Source organism: Protopterus annectens, chromosome 2.part1, assembly GCF_019279795.1.
Source record: "Protopterus annectens isolate FY-2018-M chromosome 2.part1, PAN1.0, whole genome shotgun sequence".
In the NCBI taxonomy this organism is placed as follows: Eukaryota; Metazoa; Chordata; order Ceratodontiformes; family Protopteridae; genus Protopterus; species Protopterus annectens.
In genome coordinates, this window is record NC_056729.1 from 72846856 (window position 1) to 72872697 (window position 25842).

The following is a 25842-nucleotide window of genomic DNA, read 5'->3' on the forward strand; positions in this document are numbered from 1 at the left end:
GACTCTGATTCTGCGAACCGCAAAATTAGAAAACCAATGTGCCGATTGACAAAACCTCGTCCCCTTTCTGACCCATGGTAGCACTCGTTTTCGCAGTGGAGCGAAAATAGAATTATAGAGTTATGAAAATATGTGGCATGGAAGATGTGAATCAAGTAATAGGAGTTCTTAGTGAGAAAAAAGAACGCCAGAAAAGTAACTAAGACAAATAATCAGCCTGAAGGTAATCAGCGTAAGTAGTAACCAGTGTAAAAACTAGAGAAGAACCTTTGCTAAAAGTTTTTCTGCGGAATATTGGTTCTGAAGTTTACTTATTACTTACATCTTCTTTCTTTCACTGATAACGAGTTCTTAGTGAATTTACATATTATTCCCCAAGATATAAAAACTGGGCTAGGCTAGACAGAATTTGCGTTTAACTGAAAGTCTTGATACGCACCCAATAACTATTTCAGATCATGCGCCAATAACAACTAAAATAAAAACACAGGGTAATGAAATAAAAATGAGATACTGGTGCTTTCCCACCTATCTGATGAAGAGAGAGGAATTTAAGGAATGGGACAAAATTAAGGTGGAGTTTAAAAATACGGTGGAAAAAAAAAGAAAGGGAGCTATGATTAAGAAGTAACAATAATTACTTAGAGACTGAAAAATGTTAAAGTACTGCAGAACAGGGGAATCTCACAGAACAAGAGGAGGATCACCTGCAGAATGCTAAGCAGAAAATAAGGGATTAGCTCTATAATATGCTCAAGTTTAGAAAGATTGCAATTAAGCAACTGATATTTGGTAATACCAGTCAAGCACAAAAACTTTTAGCACAATGACTCAGGCAACAGAAAGTAGAAAGGGGTGTCACCAAGCTTAGGGTTGCCTATAACAAGGACGGTAACAAGAGATTCAGTACAGGTATTAGAAATATTTTGGAAATTCTATGCAAGTCTGTATAAAACAGAGAAATTATGGAAATCAAGAAAAGATACAAATGGAAATGTTTATGGGAAAATTAAATATGCCAATGTTAGAAGTAGATGAGGCTCAATTACTAACTGTTAGGATAGGAGGAGATAAAAATTGTGATGTATAACCAATCTACAGGAACGTCCCCAGGAATACATGGCATTCCTGTGGAAGTTTGGAAGCTAGGAGGGAAATGACTGATAAAGATCTGGAAGGTTTTGTTAAGAGGAAGAGAAGTACCAACATCCTGGAAGAAAGCAGTGGTAGCTGTAATATCTAAAGAGAGCAAAGATCCATTAGACACAGCTTCAAACAGGCTCATTTCAATACTAAATCATGACTATAAAGTGTTCATGTCTTTAATGGCTGAAAGAATGAGAAACATACTCCCAAAATTGACAGATATGGATGAATGTGGTTTTGTGGAGGGGAGGAAAACATTTGACAACCTTAACAGAGCACTGATGATCCAGAAGGAAGCAGAATGCAAGAGGATACCATTACTGTTGTTCTTGGGTCTTGATGCGGAGAAAGCATTTGACAGAGTAAGCCGGGACTTTATGTGCAGGGCAATGGTTGATCAGGAGGCTATATGAGGGATTGGAGGCGAAAGTTAAAGTCGGTGGGGTCCTCTCTGATAATTTCTGCTTGAGAAGAGAAACCAGGGAGGGGTGTCCTTTTTCCCCTTTGTTATTTTTATTATACTTAAAACCACTGGAAAATCAGGGACATAATTGCTATGGTAGTCAAGAAAAGCTGTCTCTATTTGTAAATGATATTTTACACCTGACAAAACAAGAAAAATACATTACAGTGTTGTGGAACATTTTGAAACAGTTTCAGGTCTTTTCAGGATACAAAATGAATGAAGCTGAAACAAAGGCAATAGCAGTAAATGGTGTACCCACACGTGAATTAGCGCAGCAATATCTGTACTTATGAGGGCTGCCATGAAAGGAGATACTGCCAGCACAGCTATCTGGAATTTTGTAAATAATTGTGTGTCACTGGTGAATATCAAAATGATTTGTGTAAGATGCTTGTGTTACAAATGTATTAGAAAAGGATTTTTTGTAAAGTGCATGAAATGTATCCACAGTGTGCCCTACTGGAACAGAACAGAAATGTACATGCACTATTGTAGCTGTTTAAATGTAAATATTTTAACAGTGGAAACTGGAGCACAGGAGGTTAACTGCAGTCCAGCAAAACTTTAAAAAAATAGCTGAAATTAAATTACTTTTTGGCTATGCAATAAAAGATTATATCTTTCAGTTTCTGTGCAGCAAGGAGACACAATGACTAAAACTACGGCTTTTTCTGTATTGTCTTTAAAGTTAAATAATTACTAGTTTTGAAATGTAAAGGAATGCAATTGTTTTATGACTTCTAGAATTTGCTAAAGATCTGAGGTTTATGTGTTTTCACAGGTAGATGCTAAATGCTGCCAGATTCCAGCAGTGGGGGGTTTCACCTGGGATAAAGTCAGATGACAAGAAATGATGTCATTCTGCAAGCTATCCCAGCAGTAATACTTGAGATATTAATTAAAAAAAAGTCTCTTAGAGAGAGACAGCATTCTATCTTTGACCTAACAACAACTAGAAGATCCATTCACCACATCTGCCTTGCTCTTAAGTTTCTGGGGTATAGTAATTCTCATAGATTCAGTCAGGAATATAGTGAAGCATAGTTTACATGTTTTTCTTCATTTATTTGAGATTATCCTGCAATATGTTTTAAGCATTTTTCCCTGGGCCTCCACTGAAAATTGGCTTCGTTCCAAATTGGACTTTCCTGGTAAACAAATGTTAAATAAAATAAAATAAATAAAATATTTCCTGTGGTTTCGAACTCTGATGTCACTGTAAATATATATTTAGCATTGTCTTGTTCTTTTATTATATATTAAATATATTTACACCTTGTGTGTGTGTGTGTGTGTGTGTGTGTGTGTGTGTGCGTGTGTGTGTGTGTGTGCATAAATCAAACCTCAGAGAGTGTGTGTGTATCAGCTACTTGGGCAGGGACACAAAACACTGGTTGGATACAGAGGGTGCTGGAGGTCTTAGCTTGGCCACTCAGCTGAGATCTCAACTCTAGAGCTGTGCCAGTGAGGAGTCTTATTGGGGATCTAGAGAAAGAATTAGAAACAAGCCCTAGACTGAATGTGGTCTCTTGTGTGCTTCTAAGGGAAATTTTACTCAATGCAGAGAGCTGCATTTGGGAAATGCTGTGTGTGTACCTGTTATCTCAGTGTACATCCCCCACTGGTGCCAGTGGTGAAGATTGAGGCTCCTTGATTACTGATCCAGTGGTGGGCTGTCACAGGGATATGATAACAAGATGTATTTACGAGTATGGATTAAAAATGATTCTGGTGTGGCAGCTAAGGATATGTGGGAACAGACTAAACAAAAAATAATACAAAAAACTGAGTAAATTGAAGCTTTTTTATATGGATACGGACAGTAAGCTATAAGCAGACAAAATGTTTTTAGTCCCTTTAGTCTTCCACACAGGTCAGGCATATTTTTATCAACCAGAGGAAGAAGTTGTTGACAGCAATTAATAAGGAGCTGAAGGACTTTATCCAGGAGGGGGAGACGGCAAGAGTAAAGAGGGAAAAGATGATTCTTCCAGTAGAACAGGGTTGATTGGGATTACCAGTCTGAAGGGGTATTTCACAGCTACACAATTAAGGCTCCTACACATAGCGGAAACAGAAAACTATAATTCAAAGTGGAAAGGGATGATGTTGAAACAGGGAGGAAGCTCAAGAAACAAGGAGAGACTGGGATTTTGGATGTAGGGCTTTAAGGAGAAAAAAAACAATCATACAGAATATTACATCCATAAAGTAGCAGAAAGTATTCTAAGAATTAAGTCAACATGGAATGGAGAAAGGAGATTCTTCTGATAGTGATGACTGCAACTAGGGATACAGACAACAGGCAAGAGCAGGCTGGAATTTATTAGAGAAAACTGGCAAAGGAACCAAGTTATTGGGAGCAAATAACTAGTGAGGGAAAGGTAATAGAATGGGAAGACACCAAGAATTTATTTAGACTGCCAGTTACAGATTGCCTTCCCTATCAAGGATTGATATCAGAGTATAGGCAAAGAGAAAAAAAATAGGGGGAGGGTCCTAAACAAAAGATCAGCACTGGTAGAGTTTTCAGCAGAACGCAGAACAGAAGTTGCCGTTAAAAAAGCAATAATAGTAGAGCATATAAAATACTGCATAATAAGTATAAGAATAAATCAGAGGATGTTAGAAAGGATTGGGAAGAGATAAGCAATTCACAAAAACAATGGAAGGATATATGCATGTCTCCCAAACATGCAACAAAATCTAGAAGATTTAGGATTTTTTCTTGGAAATATTTACACAGATATCTTTATAACCCAAGTAGACTCCAGAGAATTTTTCTTCGGGTAGAAAGCAAATGATGGAGTTGTTATGGGGGAGAAAGACATACTTTGGAACATATTTTCTGGGAGTGCAGTGGGTTGGCAGACTTTAAGGATTCCCTGTGGGATGCACTGCTGGAGATGCTGAGTGGGTGGATTGATGTGACAAGGGATATGACTTTTCTGAGCTATGATGCAGAATTTTAATTGCCTAGACATGGTAAGGCCTTGCTGTGTCTAATTATGGTGGCTGTCAAAAAGCAATTACTAGAAAATGGAAATCAAAATCTAAACCAATTATATTAGAAGTACTGAATATAGTAACAGAGATAAAACAAATGGGACTGAGATCTTTAGAAAAGGGTAGGAGCAAACTATATGGGAAAAAATAAGAATTTTGGAAAAAATACATACAGGGGAGCAAAGCAGTTTAAAAGAAGGCAGGACTTAAATGAGCTATGTAATGTTTGACTGAAAATGATTGGGTAGATTATAAGTGACATAAAATGTTTGCAACTAGGATTGTGTTGATGTAGTTCATTTATGTCAAGTGATGGTTTAATAAAGATATTTCTTGTTTAAAAAAAGGAGGCAAGAGCTGAATAATTTATGCAATGTTGCTTATATATGAAGTATAATGTTTGTTAATGTTAATTTGTTAATATAGTTTGATTTCTTGAATAATTTATACAACCCAGCCATTGGGGATGCACAAGCCAGTGCATTTCTTTGTGCCAGTCCCAAGTCTGGATACATGGGGAGGGTTGCGTCAGGAAGGGCAACCGGTGTAAAACTTTGCCAAATAATTCATGCGGACACCAGTAAAAATTTCCAGACCGGATCGGTCGAGGCCTGGGTTAACGACGACCGCTACCAGTACTGTTAGCCAACAGGGTGCTGGCGGAAATTGGGCTACTGTTGGCCGAAGGAGGAGAAGAGACAGAAGGCATGGCCGAAGGCAGGAGGAGAAAGGCTAGGACTGTGGCAGTGAGGGTCGGAACTTTGAACGTTGGCAGTATGACTGGTTTAGGGAGAGAGCTAGCTGATATGATGGACAGAAGGAAGGTTGGGGTATTGTGTGCGCAAGAGACCAGATGGAAGGGAAGTAAGGCTAGGTGTATCGGAGGTGGGCTCAAATAGTTTTATCATGGTGTGGATGGGAGGAGAAATGGCATAGGAGTTATCCTGAAGGAACAGTATGCTATTGTTTTGGAGGTAAAAAGAGTGTCAGATAGAGGGATGTTTATGAAGCTGGAAATTGATGGTGTAATGAAGAATGTTGTTAGTGCATATGGTCCACAAGTTAGGTGTGCGATGGATGAGAAAGAAAAATTTTGGAGTGAGTTGGATGAAGTGGTGATGACTGTACCCAAGGGTGAGAGAGTGGTGATTGGAGCAGATTTCAATGGGCATGTTGGTGAAGGGAACAGAGAGGATGATGAAGTGATGGGTAGGGTATGGTGTTAAAGGAATGCAGAAGGTCAGATGGTAGTGGATTTTACGAAAAGGATGGACATGGCTGTGGTGAATACGTATTTTAACAAGAGGGAGGAGCATAGGGTGACGTACAAGAGTGGAGGAAGATGCACACAGGTGGATTATATCTTATGTAGGAGGGCCAGTTTGAAGGAGATTGGAGACTGTAAAGTGGTGACCGGGGAAAGTTTAGTTAAGCAGCATAGGATGGTGGTTTGTAGGATGATGGTGGTGATCAAAAAGAGGAGGAGGAGTGTGAGGGCAGCACCAAGGATCAAATGGTGGAAATTGAAAAAGGGTAACTGTGAGGTGGAGTTCAGGGATGAGTTAAGACAGGCACTGGGTGGCAGTGAAGAGTTACCAAATAGCTGGGTAACTACAGCAGAGCTAGTAAGGGAGATGGCTAGAAAGGTGCTTGGTATGACATCTGGACAGAGGAAGGACGACAAGGAGACATGGTGGTGGAATGAGGAAGTACAGGAGAGTATACAGAGAAAGAGGTTGGCAAAGAAGAAGTGGGATTGCCAGAGAGATGAAGAAAGTAGACAGGAGTATAAGGCGATGAGGTGCATGGCAAAGAGAGAGGTGGCGAAGGCTAGGGATAAGGCATATGAAGAGTCATATGAAAGGTTGGACACTAAGGAGGGAGAAAAGGACCTGTACCGACTGGCTAGACAGAGGGACCGAGCTAGGAAAGATGTGCAGCAAGGAAAGGTGATAAAGGATAATGAGGGAAACATATTCACAAGCGAGGAGAGTGTGCTGAGGAGATGGAAAGAGTACTTTGAGGGGTTGATGAATGAAGAGAATGAGAGGGAGAGAAGGTTGGATGATGCGGGAGTAGTGAATCATGAAGTACAACGGATTAGCAAGGAGGAAGTAAGGATAGCTATGAATTGGATGAAGAACGGAAAGGATGTTGGTCCAGATGACATACCTGTGGAAGCATGGAGGTGTTTAGGTGAAATGGCAGTGAAGTTTTTAACCAGATTGTTTAATGAAATCTGGGAAAGTGAGAGGATGCCTGAGGAATGGAGAAAAAGTGTTTTGGTACCGATTTTTAAGAATAAAGGTGATGTGCAGAGCTGTAGTAATTACAGAGGGATTACATTGATCAGTCACAGCATGAGGTTATTGGAAAGAGTAGTGGAAGCTAGATTAAGAAGGGAACGTGATGATTAGTGATCAGCAGTATGGTTTCATGCCAGGAAAGAGCACTACAGATGTGATGTTTGCTCTGAGAGTGTTGATGGAGAAGTACAGAGAGGGTCAGAAGAAGTTGCATTGTGTTTTTGTAGACATAGAGAAAGCATATGACAGGGTGCCTAGAGAGGAGTTGTGGTATTGTATGAGGAAGTCGGGCGTATCAGAGAAGTATGTAAGAGTGGTACAGGATATGCACGAGGTTAGTGTGACAGCGGTGAGGTCTGCGGTGGGAGTGACGGATGTGTTTAAGGTGGAGGTGGGGTTACATCAAGGATCAGATCTGAGCCCTTTCTTATTTGCAATGGTGATGGACTGGTTGACAGACGAGATCAGACAGGAGTCCCCGTGGACTATGATGTTTGCAGATGACATTGTGATCTTTAGTGAGAGTAGGGAACAGGTGGAGGAGACCCTGGAGAGATGGAGATATGCTCTAGAGAAAAGAGGAATGAAGGTCAGGAGGACTAAGACAGAATATATGTGTGTGAATGAGAGGGAGGATAGAGGAATGGTGAGGATGCAAGGAGTAGACATGGCGAAGGTGGATGAGTTTAAATACTTGGGATCAATAGTTCAGAGTAACGGTGAGTGTGGAAGAGAGTACAGGCAGGATGGAGTGGGTGGAGAAGAGTGTCAGGAGTGATTTGTGACAGACGAGTACCAGTAAGAGTGAAAGGGAAGGTCTACAAGAGGGTAGTGAGACCAGCTATGTTATATGGGTTGGAGACAGTGGCACTGACAAAAAGGCAGGAGTTTGAGCTGGATGTGGTAGAGTTAAAGATGTTAAGATTTGCACTGGGTGTGACGAGGATGGACAGGATTAGGAATAAGTATATTAGAGGGTCAGCCCAGGTTGGAAGGTTTGGAGACAAAGCCAGAGAGGCAAGATTACGTTGGTTTGGATATGTGCTGAGGAGGGATGCTGAGTATACTGGGAAAAAGATGCTAAGGATGAAGCTACCAGGTAACAGGAAAAGAGGAAGCCTAAGATAAGGTTTATAGATGTGGTAAGAGAGGACATGCAGGTGGTTGGTGTGACAGAGCAAGATGCAGAAGACAGGAAGAAATGGAAACAGATGGTCCGCTGTGGCGACCCCTAACAACAGCCGAAAGAAGATGATGATGATGACTTGAATAATTTATGCAATGTTGCTTATATATAAAGTATAATGTCTGTTAATGTTAATTTGTTAATACAGTTTGATTACTTTTGCATAAATGTAAATTTGACTATGTCACAAGTGATAATTCAATAAAGTTGTTTAAAAAAAAAGTTTAAAGTCTACAGTACATCAGCGTAAGAGTCACCTTAGTCTGATCTTCTTCATGCAATTCCTGGAGCTGTAATGTACTATCAGTGCATGGAAGTTCTCCTACCTTCTTGTAAAACTCCCTTACCTCTTTAGACCGGCCCTACATATTCTTCTGAAACACTGGGAAAGGTTTGAGTAGAAACTTTCCCTTGAAGCCTGCAGGTGATGCTTTTGGTGTTAGGGGGGGGGCTCGCTATTCTTGTCTGCCACCTTCCAAATTTGTCTTGAATCTCCTCACCTTCTATTCAAGTCATTCTGGGCTGGGGTCTTGTTAGGACTTTGCTCCAAACGGGTAGAAAATTTTCAAAATGGTTGGGTACACAAGTTTGAATTGCAACTCCAGTTTCTCGCACTTCTTAAAACATGGCACAAACATATTCCTCTCAGCATGGATCTGGGGTGATAATCACTGTCCAAAAATAGCCTTGATTCTCCTATTTTAAATACTGTCCCTTTCTTCTACAGTTTGGTCAGAATACTTTCCTTTAATATGCAACTTTTTTTTTTTTTAAGAATTGGCCTAGGTCACCTTGTGATGCTGTCAGTAGACATCAGGCTCTATTTTGATTTATTGTATTAGTATACAAGTCTACTGGCCTATACATCCCATCAAAAACTGTTTGCAGTTACTACCTTCAACTTTTTCAGGAACTCCCGTGAATTGAAGATTTTCTAGTTTGAGCCTGTCTTCCATTTCTATCATCTTATGATAGAACCCATTAGACCTTCACCTCCACCTTTGTGGCTTGCAATATGGCTATCTCATCTGCTTGTCTGTTCAAGGTTTCTTCAATCATGTGTAACTTATTAGTGTCAGCAATATAACGTGAGAGTTTAACTGATTTTGAAAATTTCTGTGTAGTTTTGGTCAATTTAGCAACCTTTTCTTTTTCTTGCAGCTGTGTGGCAGAGTCCTGCCATGTAGATTCCATCCTTTCCATCCCAGGCACAGTATGAGATGGGAGTGAAGCCTTTATCCAGGGTTTCCCTTGTTTTGTAGGGTACTTAACCACCACAGATGCTGTTCCTGGGAGGGCTGAAGGAAATCTACCTGTCTGTATCAGGAACTTAACCCATTTTGAAAACCTGGGTTTGGGAGCCCTTCAGAAGAGTGACTATCATGCCATCATCTTGCTGGATGTCCAGTATCGCAAATAACTCTTATGATCATAAATAACAGAACTCACCAAATTCACAATCTTTAGCTTAATTCTTTGATTTAACAAAGTCTGTGGGACACTGTGCCCTCATAAAGAATAGTGAATACATCACAGATTTAAGCAGTTTTCCAGGTGACTGTTTCTCAGATGAAAGTTGAAGTTAATTTTGAGTGCTTTTCATACTGATCACTACTTTTGTATACAGAATATGTTTCTTCACTTCTGACACCATGTAACACTTGGCGTAACAGAATGGTTGAAGACAAATCATATTTGGCCATCTTTTTCCTTGTGTTTCTGTCACAGCTGCTCTAAAAAATATTTTACCACATAAAAAACATTCTTAAAACAGGAAAAGGTTAAAGGCACTGGTTCCTTAACACTATACACCTATACAGTGTGTCATCCATGCAAAAGAGGCCTGCAGAGGTGCCAAGCTGTATTCCCAAACTTTAGGCTCCTACACCCATTCAATCATATTCTTTGTCAAAAAGCATACAAAGTTTCAACACCAAAGGCTTGATTGCAGGCCCACCAAGGCATGCAAGGGGTAGAGGAAACCTTCTCAATTCTCACCAGTGACACAAAGACTAAGGGAAGCGAAGAGACAGTAGAAGCATCATGGCCTGTGGTGGCCCTTAATGAAACCTCAGAGCACATTACATGAAACACAAGATTCTGTTCTACATGACCCTCTGTGACACATGGATCCATGACAGACTCTCCACAGTAATATAAGCAAAACACTCTTCCTGCCCTTTTGTGGACAATATTTGATGGCCATTATGAGCTGTCTTTACTATCTGAAAGACAGTTCACCGACTACGAAGAGGTAAAGGCCACCAAGATGACAGGCTTCATTGGAAAAGGCTTTGACTGATGCCTTGTCTTCTCTCTTCTTTTACCCCTCCCTGTCATCCCCTACCTGTGATCACAGAAGAGACCTTAACAGTTTCTGTACTGACTTATATTTAACACTGCAATTCTGCTGACATTAAGAAAGACCTGTGGATCCCAATATCATCTTCAAATGGTAATGAGGTAGATTCACTGGCACTTGTGAGCTTCTTTCTCAGGTAGTATACTGAGTAGTGTATGTGCAGATTCTGGATAACAAACTGATCACCATGGGAATGTTTAAAGGTTCTTAGTTTTTTTTTTTTTTAAGATTAAATTAGGAGCTTTCCTTACTTACAAATTATGCTAGGACTGACTGCTTAAATGCATGACTGGCCAGAAAGAACTGGGTAACATGGGTATGAATGTGCCCACCGAAAACCAAAGCAACATGCAATATCATCCTTCAGCAAGATGTGGTCACCCCTGAATGCAGCAGCCAGACAGTGAAAGAAATATGCTGAGGAAAAAGTCATCCAGAAGTAGTTCCCAGCTGTTACCCACTGAAAAAGACCCTTTTACAGTATGACTTCTATGTATCATAATAAAACTTAATTCCTCAAATCTGCTGGCAAATGATGCATGAAAAGCAGTGAAAAAATAAAGTAATAAGTAACTACAGAACATTAAGGTTTGTCAGCGTATCAAAATTAAGTACTCAGTTGCTTACTCAAGAGGTAAAAGAATGTCTTTCATAAAATGAATTTAAAAGTTAGTGAGACACAGTGGACAAAACTGCAGACCAATCCAGACAATATTAATATACAATTCTGGGGTGGCAAACTTTTTTTTTTTTTTGCAAACTTATTTTAAGACAAACCTTTCCAAGAAGTCCTTTGTCTCTGGACAAGAAACCACCACTATTCTTCACCGCTACATCTAGAGTTCTCCTTTGTACATCTGCTACAGAGACATTAAAATCAAACCTAGAAGACACAGACAGAGACAGAAAAAAAACAATATGAATTGACATACACACTGTATAGAGAAACTTTGTTACTTACTTCAGAATGGCAGTTTAAAAGCACTGTTTAGCTTACAAATGGAAATTTCAATTACTTTTTAAGATGACTAGATAACTGTATGATGTTATTACATTAATCTTATAAACTATAAAGGTTAGTTATACAGGTTACTCACATACTTGTTTAACTATGTCTTAGTTACTGAGATGCACTGTACTTGGGACATTGAGATACAGATTATATTCACTTTTGATGCGTCCAGAGCTATGCAGCTATGGTTTTCAACTGGACTTTCCATGTTTTGTCACATCATCCCTAATACAGGGGCTGGGCTGGCTGCCTAACAGGGTTAAATCTGTATTTAAGATCTTAATAAGTATCTGCAATGTTCAATATCTGGGTCCTAACTTCTTTAAAGAGTTATGTCCCTATTGCTTAGGTCATAAGGTGAATGGTATAAAGGTATAGTCGATCACAACAGTTGAAACAATGAGAGTCAGGATTACAATGTGTGCTGCCAGTTTCATCAGCATGCGTTTCAGATTACAATCACATGACTGGAATTCAGACCGAGAATTTACTGGATATGTTAGGTTCAATGTAATAATTTCTTCAAACCACATTCGACATATTTTATCTCCCTCTTTTTGGGCAACATTCCTATCACTACAAACACAATATCAAATATACAAATCATACTTCATAATACATCACTTCATGTCATCAGCCTCCATGCATTTCAATACTTATAAGCAAATTCTGTTATGCTCTATGAGATAATTTCATTACTTACTTATTTTCATGCCTTAAGTCAATGTTTCAAATAGCTACTGAAACATTTCTGGCATACTTTTTGTTCCTCTGCTACCTGCAGACCTCCAGCCCTCCATAACTGATCAGTCAGTTTGTTCCTCATAGGATGAGAGATGACTGGGGAAGCCACCATGACACAGACTTCAAGGGTTTCCTCTTATAGGTCCATACCCCATCCCTTGGAGGCTGGCATGGGCACTTGCATAAGAAGGCCTATTCTGCCCTCTTCCTGCACATGAGTTCTCCCATTCATATGCTAATAAGGGCTGCCATCAATAACATGATATGCCAACCTCACCTCTCCAGTTAAGATTATTTTACCTGCAAGCCTCTGCCTGCCTGAATTCAGTGATACAGACACTGGACCACTAGTCCCTCTCTCCAGAGGAGATGAGTTGGCATTTGCCACTTAATCCTCCCTCTCCTGCCCAGCTTTTCCAATGACTGACATGCTAATCAAATTCAAGTGGTCTGGGTCACAGTCAGAGCTTTATCCCTCTATACCACATAACTGGAAGAAAAGTATGGTTATATTTCATCCTTTCATTCTTCATAGTGGACTTTTGTTCTAGCCAACCTTTCACTTTTACATCTCAAAGCTTTCTCAGCTCCACATCGCACTTTGTGCACAACACCTCTGAATGAGTTCCAAATTCTGTTAGGCCATGTGCAACTCTGGAACTAAACACACTTCCAGCTCTTTCTCCAGACAAATCCTCATGCTACTGTGGTAGATATGACCAACTCAACTTATATATGTGCATTTCCTTGTCTGATTAAGTCATATATTTGTAATGTCTCCAAAATTATTTGCGACATAAGTAATGCCTTGTACAACTTAAATACAGTCTGTAATAGACTACAGCCTGCCACAAAAAAAAAAATTAAAAAAAAAACTTCCAATAAATATGCTCCTTGAAGGACTATCACAATTAGTTTTTTCTCTGTTAGCTTGTCTTCTATAACAATCTGTAAAACATTTTAATCCATAGCAACTGACTTTGCAATACCAGGGATCTACATACAACATGATACTTGTACAATCAAAATATCCAGTGTGAGTGCTTCAGTTACTAAATGATCAAGCACTTCATAGCTCTTTTCTCCAAAATCCACGGCTTACATCAAAAGAGAAAAGTGGTTCAAATCTGACAAAACAGACACCATTTTCTTCAGGAGTACAAAACACATAACAGTCTCTTTTTATGGCATTACTCAAGTTTCTGGATCAATACAATATGAATTTCACCTGTCTTCACTAATGTAATGATAGTATTAAAGACGATAAATAAGTCTGTAACATACTTAACTAAATAATCAGTATGAACATGCTGTGACCTACACATTAACTCTTCACTCACTGAATTACTTTCAGTGTGTCAAACGGCGCCCGATATTGATGGCATATTCACAATATCGACTATATTCTTGTACTTCTTACACTTATGTGTACACACAAGCTCTTTCTGACTCTGTTCTGTGGAACAAGGTGAAACTACTGAAAGCTGACTATAGTGAGTTAGCCTGACCTATGAGATTTCCACAGACATGTATGATGGGTTTGTCCTAATGATTACTCCTCTGTTAATAAAAAAGTAATCAATGCCCATGGCTCAGCGTTCCTGCTGACTGAAGAGGCAGTAACCAGCAAACGTCTTCCAGGGCATCTACTTTAGAATGTTTGATTAGCCAACTCAAAGAACAGCAGTGACAGTTTCTCAAAAACAATACAAGCCCCAAAGTAGTGGAATAGGTCTCCTTAAGGTTCTAATGTGAGCAGCATCCCTAAAAACACTTTAATCTTGCAGTTAGAATGAAGGAGAAAGTCCAGCTGTTGATGAAATGTTATGCAACGGCAAAAAGGTGCACCCTGACAGAGGAAAATGCTAGTCCCTTAGAAAACATCTCTAAGAAATACTGTAGTTTCACTGAAATGCTGGCTGAGCAAAGATTTTTTTTTTTATTTAACAAAAAGCATCTTTATTGAATTATCACTTATGACATAAGCAATCTTACATTTATATAAATGAAAATAAACCATACTGATATATTTTTAGTTACAAATATTATATATCACATATAATCTTCTATAGAGTCACTATCAGTCGATTATATAGCTCATTCTATTCCTGCCTTCCCATAAACTTCATTACTCCTACAAAACATTATTCTTCATGTACTGTTTCACAATTTCCATTTGCTCCTATCCTTAAACAAATAAAAATACCACTTGCAAAAATAAAAAAAACTCTAATAATTTTATAATTATAATTAAAAAAAAAATCCAACTTCCAATTTTTGTACCTGTGTTACTATATTCACCGTATCTAGTACAGTTGGTTTTGACTTTTATTTCCATCTTCTAGTAAATGTTTTTTTTTTTTTGGGAGCCACCAAAATTGAAGTCAGCAAGGCCTTACTATGTCTAGGCAATTTCTATTCTGTATTACAGCTAAAAAAAATTAATAGTTTCCCTAGGTACACTCATTTGCTCAACCAGTACTTCTGACAGACTAGTTTGCACAGAATTTTTAGTCTACCAACTCAATACACTCCCAAAATTGTGTTTACAATTGCCTCTTTCTTCCCCATCACACCTTCAACATTTGCAATCTACCTGTGGAAATCTTCTTTGGAGTCTGTTTACCTATGAAAACACTTCCAAGCAAAGTCCTAAATCTTCCCCATGTTCCTTTCTCTTTGCCTGTACTCTGGCTTCAATCCTTATAGGGAAGGCAATCTCTAACATGCAGTCCAAATGCATTCTTGGTGTCTGAGCAAAGATGTATTCCCTGGTCACTGCACTACAACAGTGGGACTTTCTGGTGCCAGTCTTTGTAGCTTCCTTTATGGAACAAACCACCTGTGCAGAGAAGGTCTCTGGGACACTATCCTGAAATCCTCTAAGCTCTTAGTCAGAGGTACTTAAGGTCTGAGTGCATGCAAGCCCTTTCACTATTACTTACAATTAATGTTATGTTATTATTATTACTATTATTACTTAAGTAGTTATGTAAAAGACAAGTCACTTATTGACGTTCAGGCCTGAGGCAAAAATACAGACTTAGTGTGGTCTTCTACTGCCAGAGTAAATACAAAACTATTACTCTAATGCACCCATTTCTTCTGATTTTCGCTGGCTTGTGGTGATAATTAATCCTAACCCAGGACTTGAAATGACACACACGCACACAAAAAAAAATAATAATTTTCTTAGTTACATCCATTTGCTAAACCAGTCCAGAATATTCAGAATTTTTGCTTGGAAGTAAAGAATTTTTCCAAATGTAGACTGCAAATGTTGAATGTGTGATAGGAAAGGAAGAGGTAATTGGGACCATAATAATAGGGCACTTAACACAATCTACCTATCTGAAAACATTGTCAACAAATGAGGACTAAAACTATTTAACATTAATCTCAGAAGCATATGTAATCAACTAAATAGAACATGCTAGATAGACAGATCTGTCTCTCAGCAACTGCCGTGTCTTTGGAATAGGCTCCCAATTCACGAGTAGCAGTGCACCTCTATGACACTGTTCAAAAGGAACCAGGCTGAGTGGATAGGGAAAGTACAGTTGTGTACCTACCATAAATGTAGATGTTTGAGTGTATTCACTGTTGCAGTCATTACACTTGGGTTATCCTGATGGCAGGCTACCCGCAGTCGGCCAGAATTCCAAAGTCTTGGTCCGGGATCGGTTGCTGTCGCTTCTTCCCTGACGTCAGTGCGACAGAGGTATATAAGATGCAGCCGACACCATTTTCTTCAGTTTTTCTTGCCCCAGATGTCAGGTGCCCCCAAATAGGAAGGCAATAAATATTGCTAATAAAAACATACAGAGAAATATAACAATACCTTCAGCTACAAGCAAATACGTTACAGAGGTTGTATAGGAGAGAAAGGTATAGATAAGTCCCAGCAAAGAAAGTGGGGATGGAGGGTAGGTAACCTGGACTGCAACAGTGAATACACTCAAACATCTACATTTATGGTAGGTACACAACTGTACTATGTTCATCGTGTTTCACTGTTGCAGTCATTACACTTGGGTAGAATCCCAAAGCTGAGGTAGGGTGGCTGGGTCTAAATAGGATTAGGAGTGGCTATGAGGCCCTGCAGAACTGCAGTGGCAAAGCCTGCTCTGGATTTAGAATAGAGAGGCAAGTGGTAATGCTTGGTAAAAGTGTGCGCTGAACTCCAAGTTGCAGCTTCCAAAATGTCCTTAGTTGGTACTCCTCTGAGGAAGGCTGCTGAAGTGGCTGCTGCCCTGGTAGAATGTGGTCTTATGTTGGTAGGCACTGGCTTTCCATGTTGTGCGTAGCAGAAATTAATACAGTGTGCTATCCACTTTGAAATAGTCTGCTTTGAGATAGCCTTTCCTTCTGATCCTGCAGCATATGCTACAAACAGTTGCTCAGTTTTTCTGAATGCTTTTGTTTTGTCCAAGTAGAAGCGTAACTGCCTGTGTATGTCCAAAGTGTGCAGAAGTCTCTCCCCTTTATTCTGGGGATTTGGATAGAATGTTGGCAAATGAATGGTTTGGTTAAGAGCCGCACTGGATACCACATTTGGCATAAATGTTGGATTTGTCCTTAGAGAAACCCTGTCTTGATGAAAGATGATAAAAGGTTCCACTGCCATTAATGCCTGTAGCTCTGAGACTCTTCGTGCAGAAGTTATTGCTAGGAGCAGAGCAGTTTTCCATGATAAAAATTTTATATCCGCTGTATTGGCTGGTTCAAAGGGAGGTAAAGTGAGTTTTTCCAAGACAAAGTTGAGGTCCCAAGTAGGTATCGGTGCTCTCCGGGGAGGTCTTATGTTTTTAGCCCCTCTGCGGTACTGCCTTAGTAGTGGATGAGAGAAGATAGGAGGTTCCGTGTTACAATGAGCTGAAATGGCAGAGGCATGGATCTTAATAGATGAAAAGGATAGGCCTTTGTCCAACATCTCAGTTAAGCATTGTAAAATCTGAGGGATATTTGGTACAAGTGGGTCAAAGCCTTGTGCCTGGTTCCAGGCGCAGAATCTCTTCCATTTGTCTGCATAAGATTTCCTGGTGCTGGGCCTCCTGGCCTCCAGAATAACATCCATAACAGCTTTAGAGAGAGGTGTGGTCTGACTGTCTATGTTATCTGCCATGCAGCCAGATTTAAGGTTCTGAGTTGGCTGTGCAGGATCTGATTGTTTTGTTGAGTCAGAAGTTGAGGTATTTGAGGTAAAGTCCAGGCTGGGCCTTGAGCCAAGTTCTTTAAGAATGGGTACCACTGCTGGCGTGGCCAGTCTGGGGCAATCAGGATCATTTTTGGCCTCTCTTGTCTGATTTTTAGGAGTACCTTGGAAAGAAGAGGCAGTGGTAGAAAGGCATACACTTTTAGGGTTCTCCAGCTGAATGAGAGAGCATCCACTTTCCATGCTTGTGGGTGGTAAGTCCTTGTGCAGAATTTTTGTAGTTGGCAGTTGAGAGGGGAGGCAAAAAGATCTATGTCCGGGCACCCCAATTTCTTTGTTATCAAGCTGAAGACCTGTGGATTTAGTTTCCACTCATGCGGATCTATGAGGTTTCTGCTTAGATCGTCTGCCAGAGTATTCTTCTTTCCTGGCAGGAATTGTGCTTGCAGATGAACTTGATAGGTCAGTGCTGTGTTCCACATAGTCATAGCTTGTCTGCAAAGGGGGTATGAGTGTGTGCCCCCTTGATTGTTTATGTACCACATAACTGTGGTGTTGTCCGTCTTTAGCAATAGTTGTCCTGGATGCAGTAAGTCCTTGAAAGCTGTCAGGGCATTCTGTACAGCTAGCATCTCTTTTTGATTGATGTGTAGATGCATTTGTTCTGCGGACCACTTGCCCTGAATACATTTTCCTGCCACGTGCGCCTCCCCAGGCATAATCCGATGCATCTATTGTCAGTGTCTGCCTGGCTGTGGGTAAAGTGAAAGGCTGTCCCTTGTTGAGGTGACATGCCATTGCCCACTATCTAAACTCCTGTTGCAGGCAGGGAATAAGAGTTATTATTGCTTCCAGGCTGTGGCAATGTTGAGTCCAAACACTTTTTAGGTACTTGTAATTCACGAAACCCCCCCCACTGTGGAAGCCAGGAACAAGTCACTGGGACTGAATTAATATGATTAAAATTTATTTAAAAAAAACTATAACAAAGGTAAAGCGCTTTCATCTAAGACATTAGACTTCATCAGAACACCAAACACACTATTTTGAAAGTTTATATAACAAGTTTCAACAAAGGCAAACACTAATTTAGATACAGACAACCCCCCATTACATCATTTCCCCCTCTAGAGAGATTGCACAAGTATTCAAATATTTGCCTATATCACATCTTAGCTTCTATTATTGGTTTTATAGATATGCTCTCATTTATACCTGGTGTAGTGGTAGCATTTGGGTGGCCTAATGGTTAAGGTGTTTGCCTTACAAACACAAGGTACAGGGTTTGAATCTCACAGGGGATAACTGGCTAAGCTTAAAATGGCTCGCAAGGGCAGTTAGCCTAGTACTAACCTATGAACCTATAAAACTTGTTATATAAACTTGCAAAACAATGTTTGTTGTTCTGATGAAGTCTAATGTCTTAGATGAAAGCGCTTAACCTTTGTTATAGTTTTTTTTTAAATAAATTTTAATTATATTAATTCAGTCCCAGCGGCTTGTTCCTGGCTTCCACAGTGATTTTTTTTTTTGTGAATTACAAGTGGTTGTGACTACGTGGGTTTGTAAATTTTAGGTACCATTGTAACTTCCTCATATGCAGTTTTGCATATGGAATTAGTAGGATGCAGGATGCCATGAACCCTAAAGCCTGCAGAATTTTTCTTGCAGGTAGCTGGGTTTTTGTTGCCATCATTTGAAAGTAATAAGTCAGTTGCCTTTGCTTGTCTGGCGTGAGATAAGCCATCTGGGTAGTTGTATTCAAGCTTGCACCCAGGAATATTATCTCTTGAGAGGGCACTAGTTTTGACTTCTTTTTGTTTACTGTGTACCCTAGGCCAACTAGTAATCTTTTTACAAATGCCAGATGCTTTAGAAGAATGTCCTTGCTCTCTGCTTGAATAAGACAGTCATCCAAATAGGGATATATTTGAATCTCTTTTTGTCTGCACAATGCAATCACTGGTGCCAGGCATTCTGTAAAGACCCTGGGGACAGTAGATAAGCCAAAGGGCAGTGCAGAGAATTGGTAATGCATTGTGCCAGCTATGAATCTGAGGTATCTTCTACAATTTTGTCTGATTGGGATATGCAGGTATGCCTCTTTGAGGTCCAAAGTAACAAGCCAAGCCTTCTTGCCCAGCATGGGTAGAAGTTGTTGCAGTGTCAACATTTTGAATTTTGGAACATCCAGGAAAGTATTTAGAATAGACAGATCCAGTATGGGTCTCCAGGCTTTGTCCTTTCTGGGAACCAAGAAAAGTCTTGAGTAAAATCCTTGTCCTTGTTCTTGCTGTGGTACTTTTTGAATCGCTCTCATATCCATGAGAGCTGTAATCTGTTTTTGTGCCTCTGCCCATTGATTTTGTGGCAGGTCTGGCATTCCTTTTAACCTTGGTAGGGTGTGAAAGTGGAACCTGTAGTCGTGAGAGACAACAGTCAGTACCCATTTGTCCTGGGTGATAATGTGCCAATTTTGAGAGAAAAGTGCTAGCTTTCCCCCTAAGGGTGCTGCCAAAAGGTAAGTGCTTGGCTTTTGAAAAGGGAAGTCATTGGGACTGTTTCCTATAATGTATGACTTGTCTTCTCCTCCTTTGGGGGTTGAAGCACCCCATTGTCTTGGTCTGTAGGAGCCTTGTGGCTGAGATCTGCCTCTTGGGCATCTGTATCTGCCTCTTTGAGGCCTGTCTGACACTGGAAAGGACCAATTTTTAGAAGGCCAATTCCTGCTAAACCTAGGTGGCTGTACCTATAAGAAATCCTTTACTGTCTGCATTGATTTTGCCTTATCCTCCATTTTCTTTAATACCTCTTCTGCCTTAACATCAAACAAAGTATCATGCTGTAAAGGAGCATCCAGTAATTTGGCTTTAACATGATCAGGTAAACTTTGTTCTTTTAACCAAGCATGCCTTCGAATGACAAATCCTGTAACTGTGGCTCTACAAGAAGCCTCTAATGAATCAAAACCACATTGCAGAGTATGTTTTCCCACTTGTTCAGCTGCATGCAATAAATCCTGCATTTCCTTATTGTCAGGGCATTCTAAGCTTGTAGTTATTTTCTGTTTTAACAGAGACCCTAAGTATTGCTGGTATTTCAGCATGTGAAACTGGCAGTTCAAAGCCCTTACTGCTAACGTTGCACAAGTGTAAACTTTTTCCCCCATCTATCCAGCGCTCTGGAATCCCTGTCAGAGAGGGCTGGGTTTTTTGCAGTGGAAGCCTTTACCCCTTTGGGACCCTGAGAAATTGTTTCTGGGTCAGCAGCAGATTTTTTATAAAGAAACGTATGAGAATCTGGGACCCTATAGTACCTATCTGGCTTGACTGGTGCTGGGGGGTAAAGAATCAGGAGACAAGCTAGATTCAGAAAAAACATCATCAACAATATCTAACACAGGGGTATAGCAAGGGGCCTGTGGTGAGGCAATAAAAGAAAATCTCTGAGCCTTTTCTTTGATTCTGAATAATCCTGACTTTCCCAATGAAAATGCTCCCTCATGGTGTGCAAAGTTTCCCCACAAGAGTAATTCTCAGGAGGAGAGGCTGAAGGGATAGACTCTTCAGCATCAGAATCCTCATAGGGAGGAAGACAGTATCCCTGGTCTGAGGAGGAATCAGAGGCCTTTTATCAGGAGGGGGATGGGAACACCTGATCAAAGTAATTAGGTCTTCGGCCATTTTGAGCATCTGTTTCTTAGGCATGGATGGCTATCTAGGAGAATGCTGTACTTGTTTCTTTGTCTGTAATGAGGTTTTAGACTTTGCCTTTGCTGCTGTACTTGACTTTATTGTAAGCTGTGAAGGTCTGAAAACACCCTCAGAAGCCGATGCCCGCTCAGCAGCTCCGGACCCATCTGAGGGAATAGTTTCCATAGGCCCAATACCTTGAGTTTCCAGAGGCCTAGTTGTCTCCACGTGGGAGTCGGAGGCGGCCTGTGGCTCTGAGGTAGCGGGTGTCAGGGGCTGCAAAAGCGCCTCGCTGAGAACCGGCGACTGGCCTAGACCAGGCTTCGTCGTCAGTTTTGGACCTCAGATGACTGTCCTTTTCCTTGTCTTTGCGCTTTTTATGAACTGCGGTCGTCGGTTGTTCCGACGGCATTATGTAGTTAAACCTATGGCCAAAGTAATGCAATGCAAAATCAAACTGATGCTTAATAGTGCGTTTGTTGAATCTAGCACAAAACCGACAACTAGTAACGTCGTGATCAGAGTGGAAGTCCTTATGAGGTATTTGCTTCCCACAAGAAATACAATTGTTAACTTTTACTGACATCAGTCTGGAGCAAGAAAAAGTTTCCCCAACGGGGTACTTAGCTTTATTGAAGACTTCGGTTCTGAAATTCGATTTCGAAAATCTCAGGGGTCGGCCGACCGGCACTTGTGAACTGCTTTTGCTTCGGGCACCGCGCGACAAGAAAGACTGAAGAAAATGGAGTCGGCTGCATCTTATATACCCCTGTCGCACTGACGTCAGGGAAGAAGTGACAGCAACCGACGCCGGACCAAGACTTTGGAATTCTGGCTGACTGCGGGTAGCCTGCCAGCAGGATAACCCAAGTGTAATGACTGCAACAGTGAAACACGATGAACATCCATAAATTCTTACCAGGGACAGCACCCACAATCCTCTTGGAGATGGGCAGTCACTACAAAATACATTCCTGGGTATTTACTAGAGTATCTATGGTATCACATTGGGATGAAACAACTAGGACTGAAATGCGCTCTGGGTCGATAGCCTAGTAACCTCTTACAATCAACTAGTAGACACTCATGTGTACAGGATATGTCTCTCTCTTGCCCTCCCTCCCTCTCTCTCTCCTCTCTCTCAATCTAAAAAGGCCAGCAGTGGAGTAGCAATCATATATCATAATAAACTACCCCCACACAAAATTCCTTTGCTCAGCAAAGCAGAAATGCTTATTTCTTTCTTACAACTCAACAACCACAAAAACCTCTGCATCATGACATTCTATATTTCACCAGAAACAACATGTCTACAGCAGAAAAAAGAAGTTATGTACTCAGCATAACGTTCCATCAGAGTAGTCCTACTTCATTTGTCTTCAACCTTTGGGCTTCAGATCCGGCATGGATTCGACACTAACATCATTGATCTGAGCTTTCAGCTCCTCCTCACTACCCATAATGCCCCCGTTTCCTTCCTCCCTTCAGATCGACTTTGCTGCTGACAATAAACACACCCCCAACCCAACAAGGCCTTACCTCTGCTGACTGTCCAAAAATTCCTGAGCCAAGGAACATAAGGAGTCCTTTGTGACAAACACTGTCTTACACATGGTGAGAATAATAGTGACAAAGCAGGGGGAAGGAGGGGGGGACGGTTGAAGACAAATGAAGTACAACTGCTCAGATGGAACATTATGGTGAGTACGTAAAGTACAGTTGTGTACACTTACCATAAATGTAGATGTTCGAGTGTATTCACTGTTGCAGTCATTACATTTGGATTATCTGTTTTCGGGTAGCCCTCAATCGGCCTGATTAACAAAGTCTTGGGTCCTGCGTCAGCTGCTGTCCCGTCTTCCATGACGTTAGGTCATCAGGGGTATAAAACATGCAGCCGATGCCATTACATCAGTTTTTCTTGCTCCAGATGTCAGGTGCCCCCCTAATGGGGAGCAATTAAATATAAAAGTACAATGATATACCTCCAACAAAAAAGCAAAATACACCAAAAAGGCCTTTAAGCATAGTAAAGGAAAGTAGAGGTATAGCCAAAAGAAATTAGGAGGCTGGAGGGAGGGTAACCAGGACTGCAACAGTGAATACACTCGAACATCTACATTTACGGTAAGTGTACACAACTGTACTATGTTCTTCGTGTTTCACTGTTGCAGTCATTACATCTGGGTAGATTCCCAATGCTATGGTTGGGAGGAGGAATTCAGATAGCATTAGGATCAGCTATGAGGCCCTGCAAGACTGCAGTGGCAAAGCCAGCTCTGGACTTAGAGAAAATTGGCAAATGATAATGCTTGGTGAAAGTATGCACAGAACTCCAGGTAGCAGCTTCTAGGATGTCCCTGGTAAAGACGCCTCTGAGAAAGGCTGTAGAGGTAGATGCAGCCCTGGTGGAGTGAGGTCTGATCCCCTGGGGGATAGGTTTTCCATGGTGCTTCTAGAAGAAATGAATGCAATGGCCTATCCATTTAGAAATGGTTTGCTTTGAAATAGCCTTCTCCTCTGCCCCTGCAGCAAATGCCACCAGCAGTTGTTCAGATTTCCTTTGAGGTTTAGTCCTGTCCAAGTAGAATTTAAGTTGTCTGCGCACATCTACGGAATGCAGTATCTGTTCCCCTTTGCTCTGTGGATTGGGAAAGAAGGTTGGCAAATGAATAGACTGATTAAGAGCCACACTGGATACCACCTTGGGCATGAAGGATGGATTGGTTCTGAGGGGCATCCTGTCTGCATGAAAGATGACGAAAGGCTCCACTGCCATAAGGGCCTGTAATTCAGATATCTTTCTAACTGAAGTGATTGCTAAAAGGAAAGCTGTTTTCCAAGAAAGAAATTTTAAGTCTGCAGTAGCAGCTGGCTCGAAAGGAGGTAGAGTGAGTTTCTCCAAAACAAAGTTAAGGTCCCAGGCTGGGGTTGGAGCTCTACTGGGTAGTCTCAAATTTCTGGCCCCTCTGAGGAACTGCTTGAGCAGTGGATGAGAGAAGAAGGGAGGTTCTGTGCTATAATGAGCTGAAATGGCTGAGGTGTGGATTTTAATGGAGGAAAAAGACAGGCCCTTGTAAAGCATCTCAGTTAAGTATTGTAAAATCTGAGGTAAATTGGGCGCTGCTGTGCCCATACCTTGAGACTGGATCCAGGCACAGAATCTTTTCCATTTTTCAGCATAATATTTTCTAGTACTAGGCCTCCTTGCCTCTCACAGGTTTACTGAGGGATGGCAGAGGAGAGATTATGTAATTAGCCAGGTTACAAGGTTCAGTGTTAGAAGCTGAAGGTGCAGAATCTGGTTCTCCTGCTGAGACAACAGGGACGGAGTCTGAGGCAGGTGCCATGGGGATAACCGTGACACACTGCACAGGAGGGGGTACCAGTGTTGGCGTGGCCAGTCTGGTGCAATCAAAATCATCCTTGGTTTGTCCTGTTTGATTTTTAGTAGTACTTTGGAAAGCAGAGGCAGAGGGGAGAAGGCATAGATGGATAGGTTTTTCCAGCTGAAAGACAGACATCCACTTTCCAGGCTTGCTTGTGGGGAGTCCTTGTGCAAAATCTGTCCAATTGGTAGTTCTGGGGAGAGGCAAACAGGTCTATATCTGGGCTCCCCCATTTGCTTGTCAACATGTTGAAAATCGTTGGTTCCAGTTTCCACTCGTGTGGGTCCATGACGTTTCTGTTTAGTCCGTCTGCCAGTGCAATTTTCCTGGCAGGAACTGAGCTTGTAGGTGCACTTGGTAGCTCAAGGCTGTGTTCCACAATGCCATGGCTAGTCTGCAGAGGGGGTAAGAATGTGTACCCCCCTGCTTGTTTATGTACCACATAACAGTGGTGTTGCCCATCTTTACCATACGTTTTCCTGGAAGAATGCAGTCCATGAAGGCTGTCAGAGCATTTTGTACAGCTAACATTTCTTTTTGATTGATATGCGGGTGCATTTGACTTGGTTTCCATTTGCCCTGAATGCACTTTCCTGCCAGGTGAGCCCCCCATGCATAGTCTGATGCGTCTGTTGTTAGGGTTTGGGCAGCAGGGGGTGGTGTGAAAGGTAGTCCCTTGTTTTGGTGGCAGGCCTCTGCCCACCAAAGGAATTCTAGGCATAGGCAAGGTATGATAGGAATCATTGCTTCTAGATCCTGAGAATGTTGACACCATAAGCTTTTTAGATACCACTGTAGTTTCCTCATATGCAGTCTTGCATATGGAATTAGAAGAATGCAAGAGGCCATGAACCCCAAGCCTTGCAGTATTTGTCTTGCAGATAGCAGGATTTTTGTGGCCACTTGTTTGAAGTAGGTTGTTAAAAGAATTTGTTTCTCTGGCGTGAGGTAAGCCATCTGGGAAGCTGTATTCAAGCTTGCTCCCAGGAATATAATTTGTTGACAGGGTACCAGGTGTGATTTCTTTTCATTTATGGTGTACCCCAGACAAGTTAGAACCCTTGGTACAAAGGCCAGATGATTCAAAAGTATGTCCTGGCTTTCTGCCTGAATTAAACAATCGTCCAGGTATGGGTATATTTGAATATTTCTTTGCCTGCAAAATGAAATAACTGGAGCTAGGCACTTTCTGAATACCCTGGGCACAGTCGATAAGCCAAAGGGCAGTGCAGAGAACTGATAGTGCATGTAGCCTGCTTTGAAGCGTAGGTATCTTCAGCAAGATTCCCTGATTGGGATGTGCAGGTATGCTTCTTTTAAATCTAGTGTTGCAACCAGGCATCTTTTCCTAGCATAGGAAGTAATTGATGAAGAGTCA

General features: G+C 41.1%; 1 protein-coding gene across 1 annotated transcript in view; it reads right to left on the reverse strand.

Moving 5' to 3' along the window:
* Nucleotides 1-25842, reverse strand: part of ESYT2 (extended synaptotagmin 2) — an 813806-nt gene that overhangs the window by 78198 nt on the left and 709766 nt on the right. Inside the window, exon 16 of the mRNA XM_044063428.1 lies at nucleotides 11250-11355. Within this exon, the coding sequence (XP_043919363.1) occupies nucleotides 11250-11355 (106 nt within the window). The remainder of the gene's footprint in view (nucleotides 1-11249; nucleotides 11356-25842) is intronic.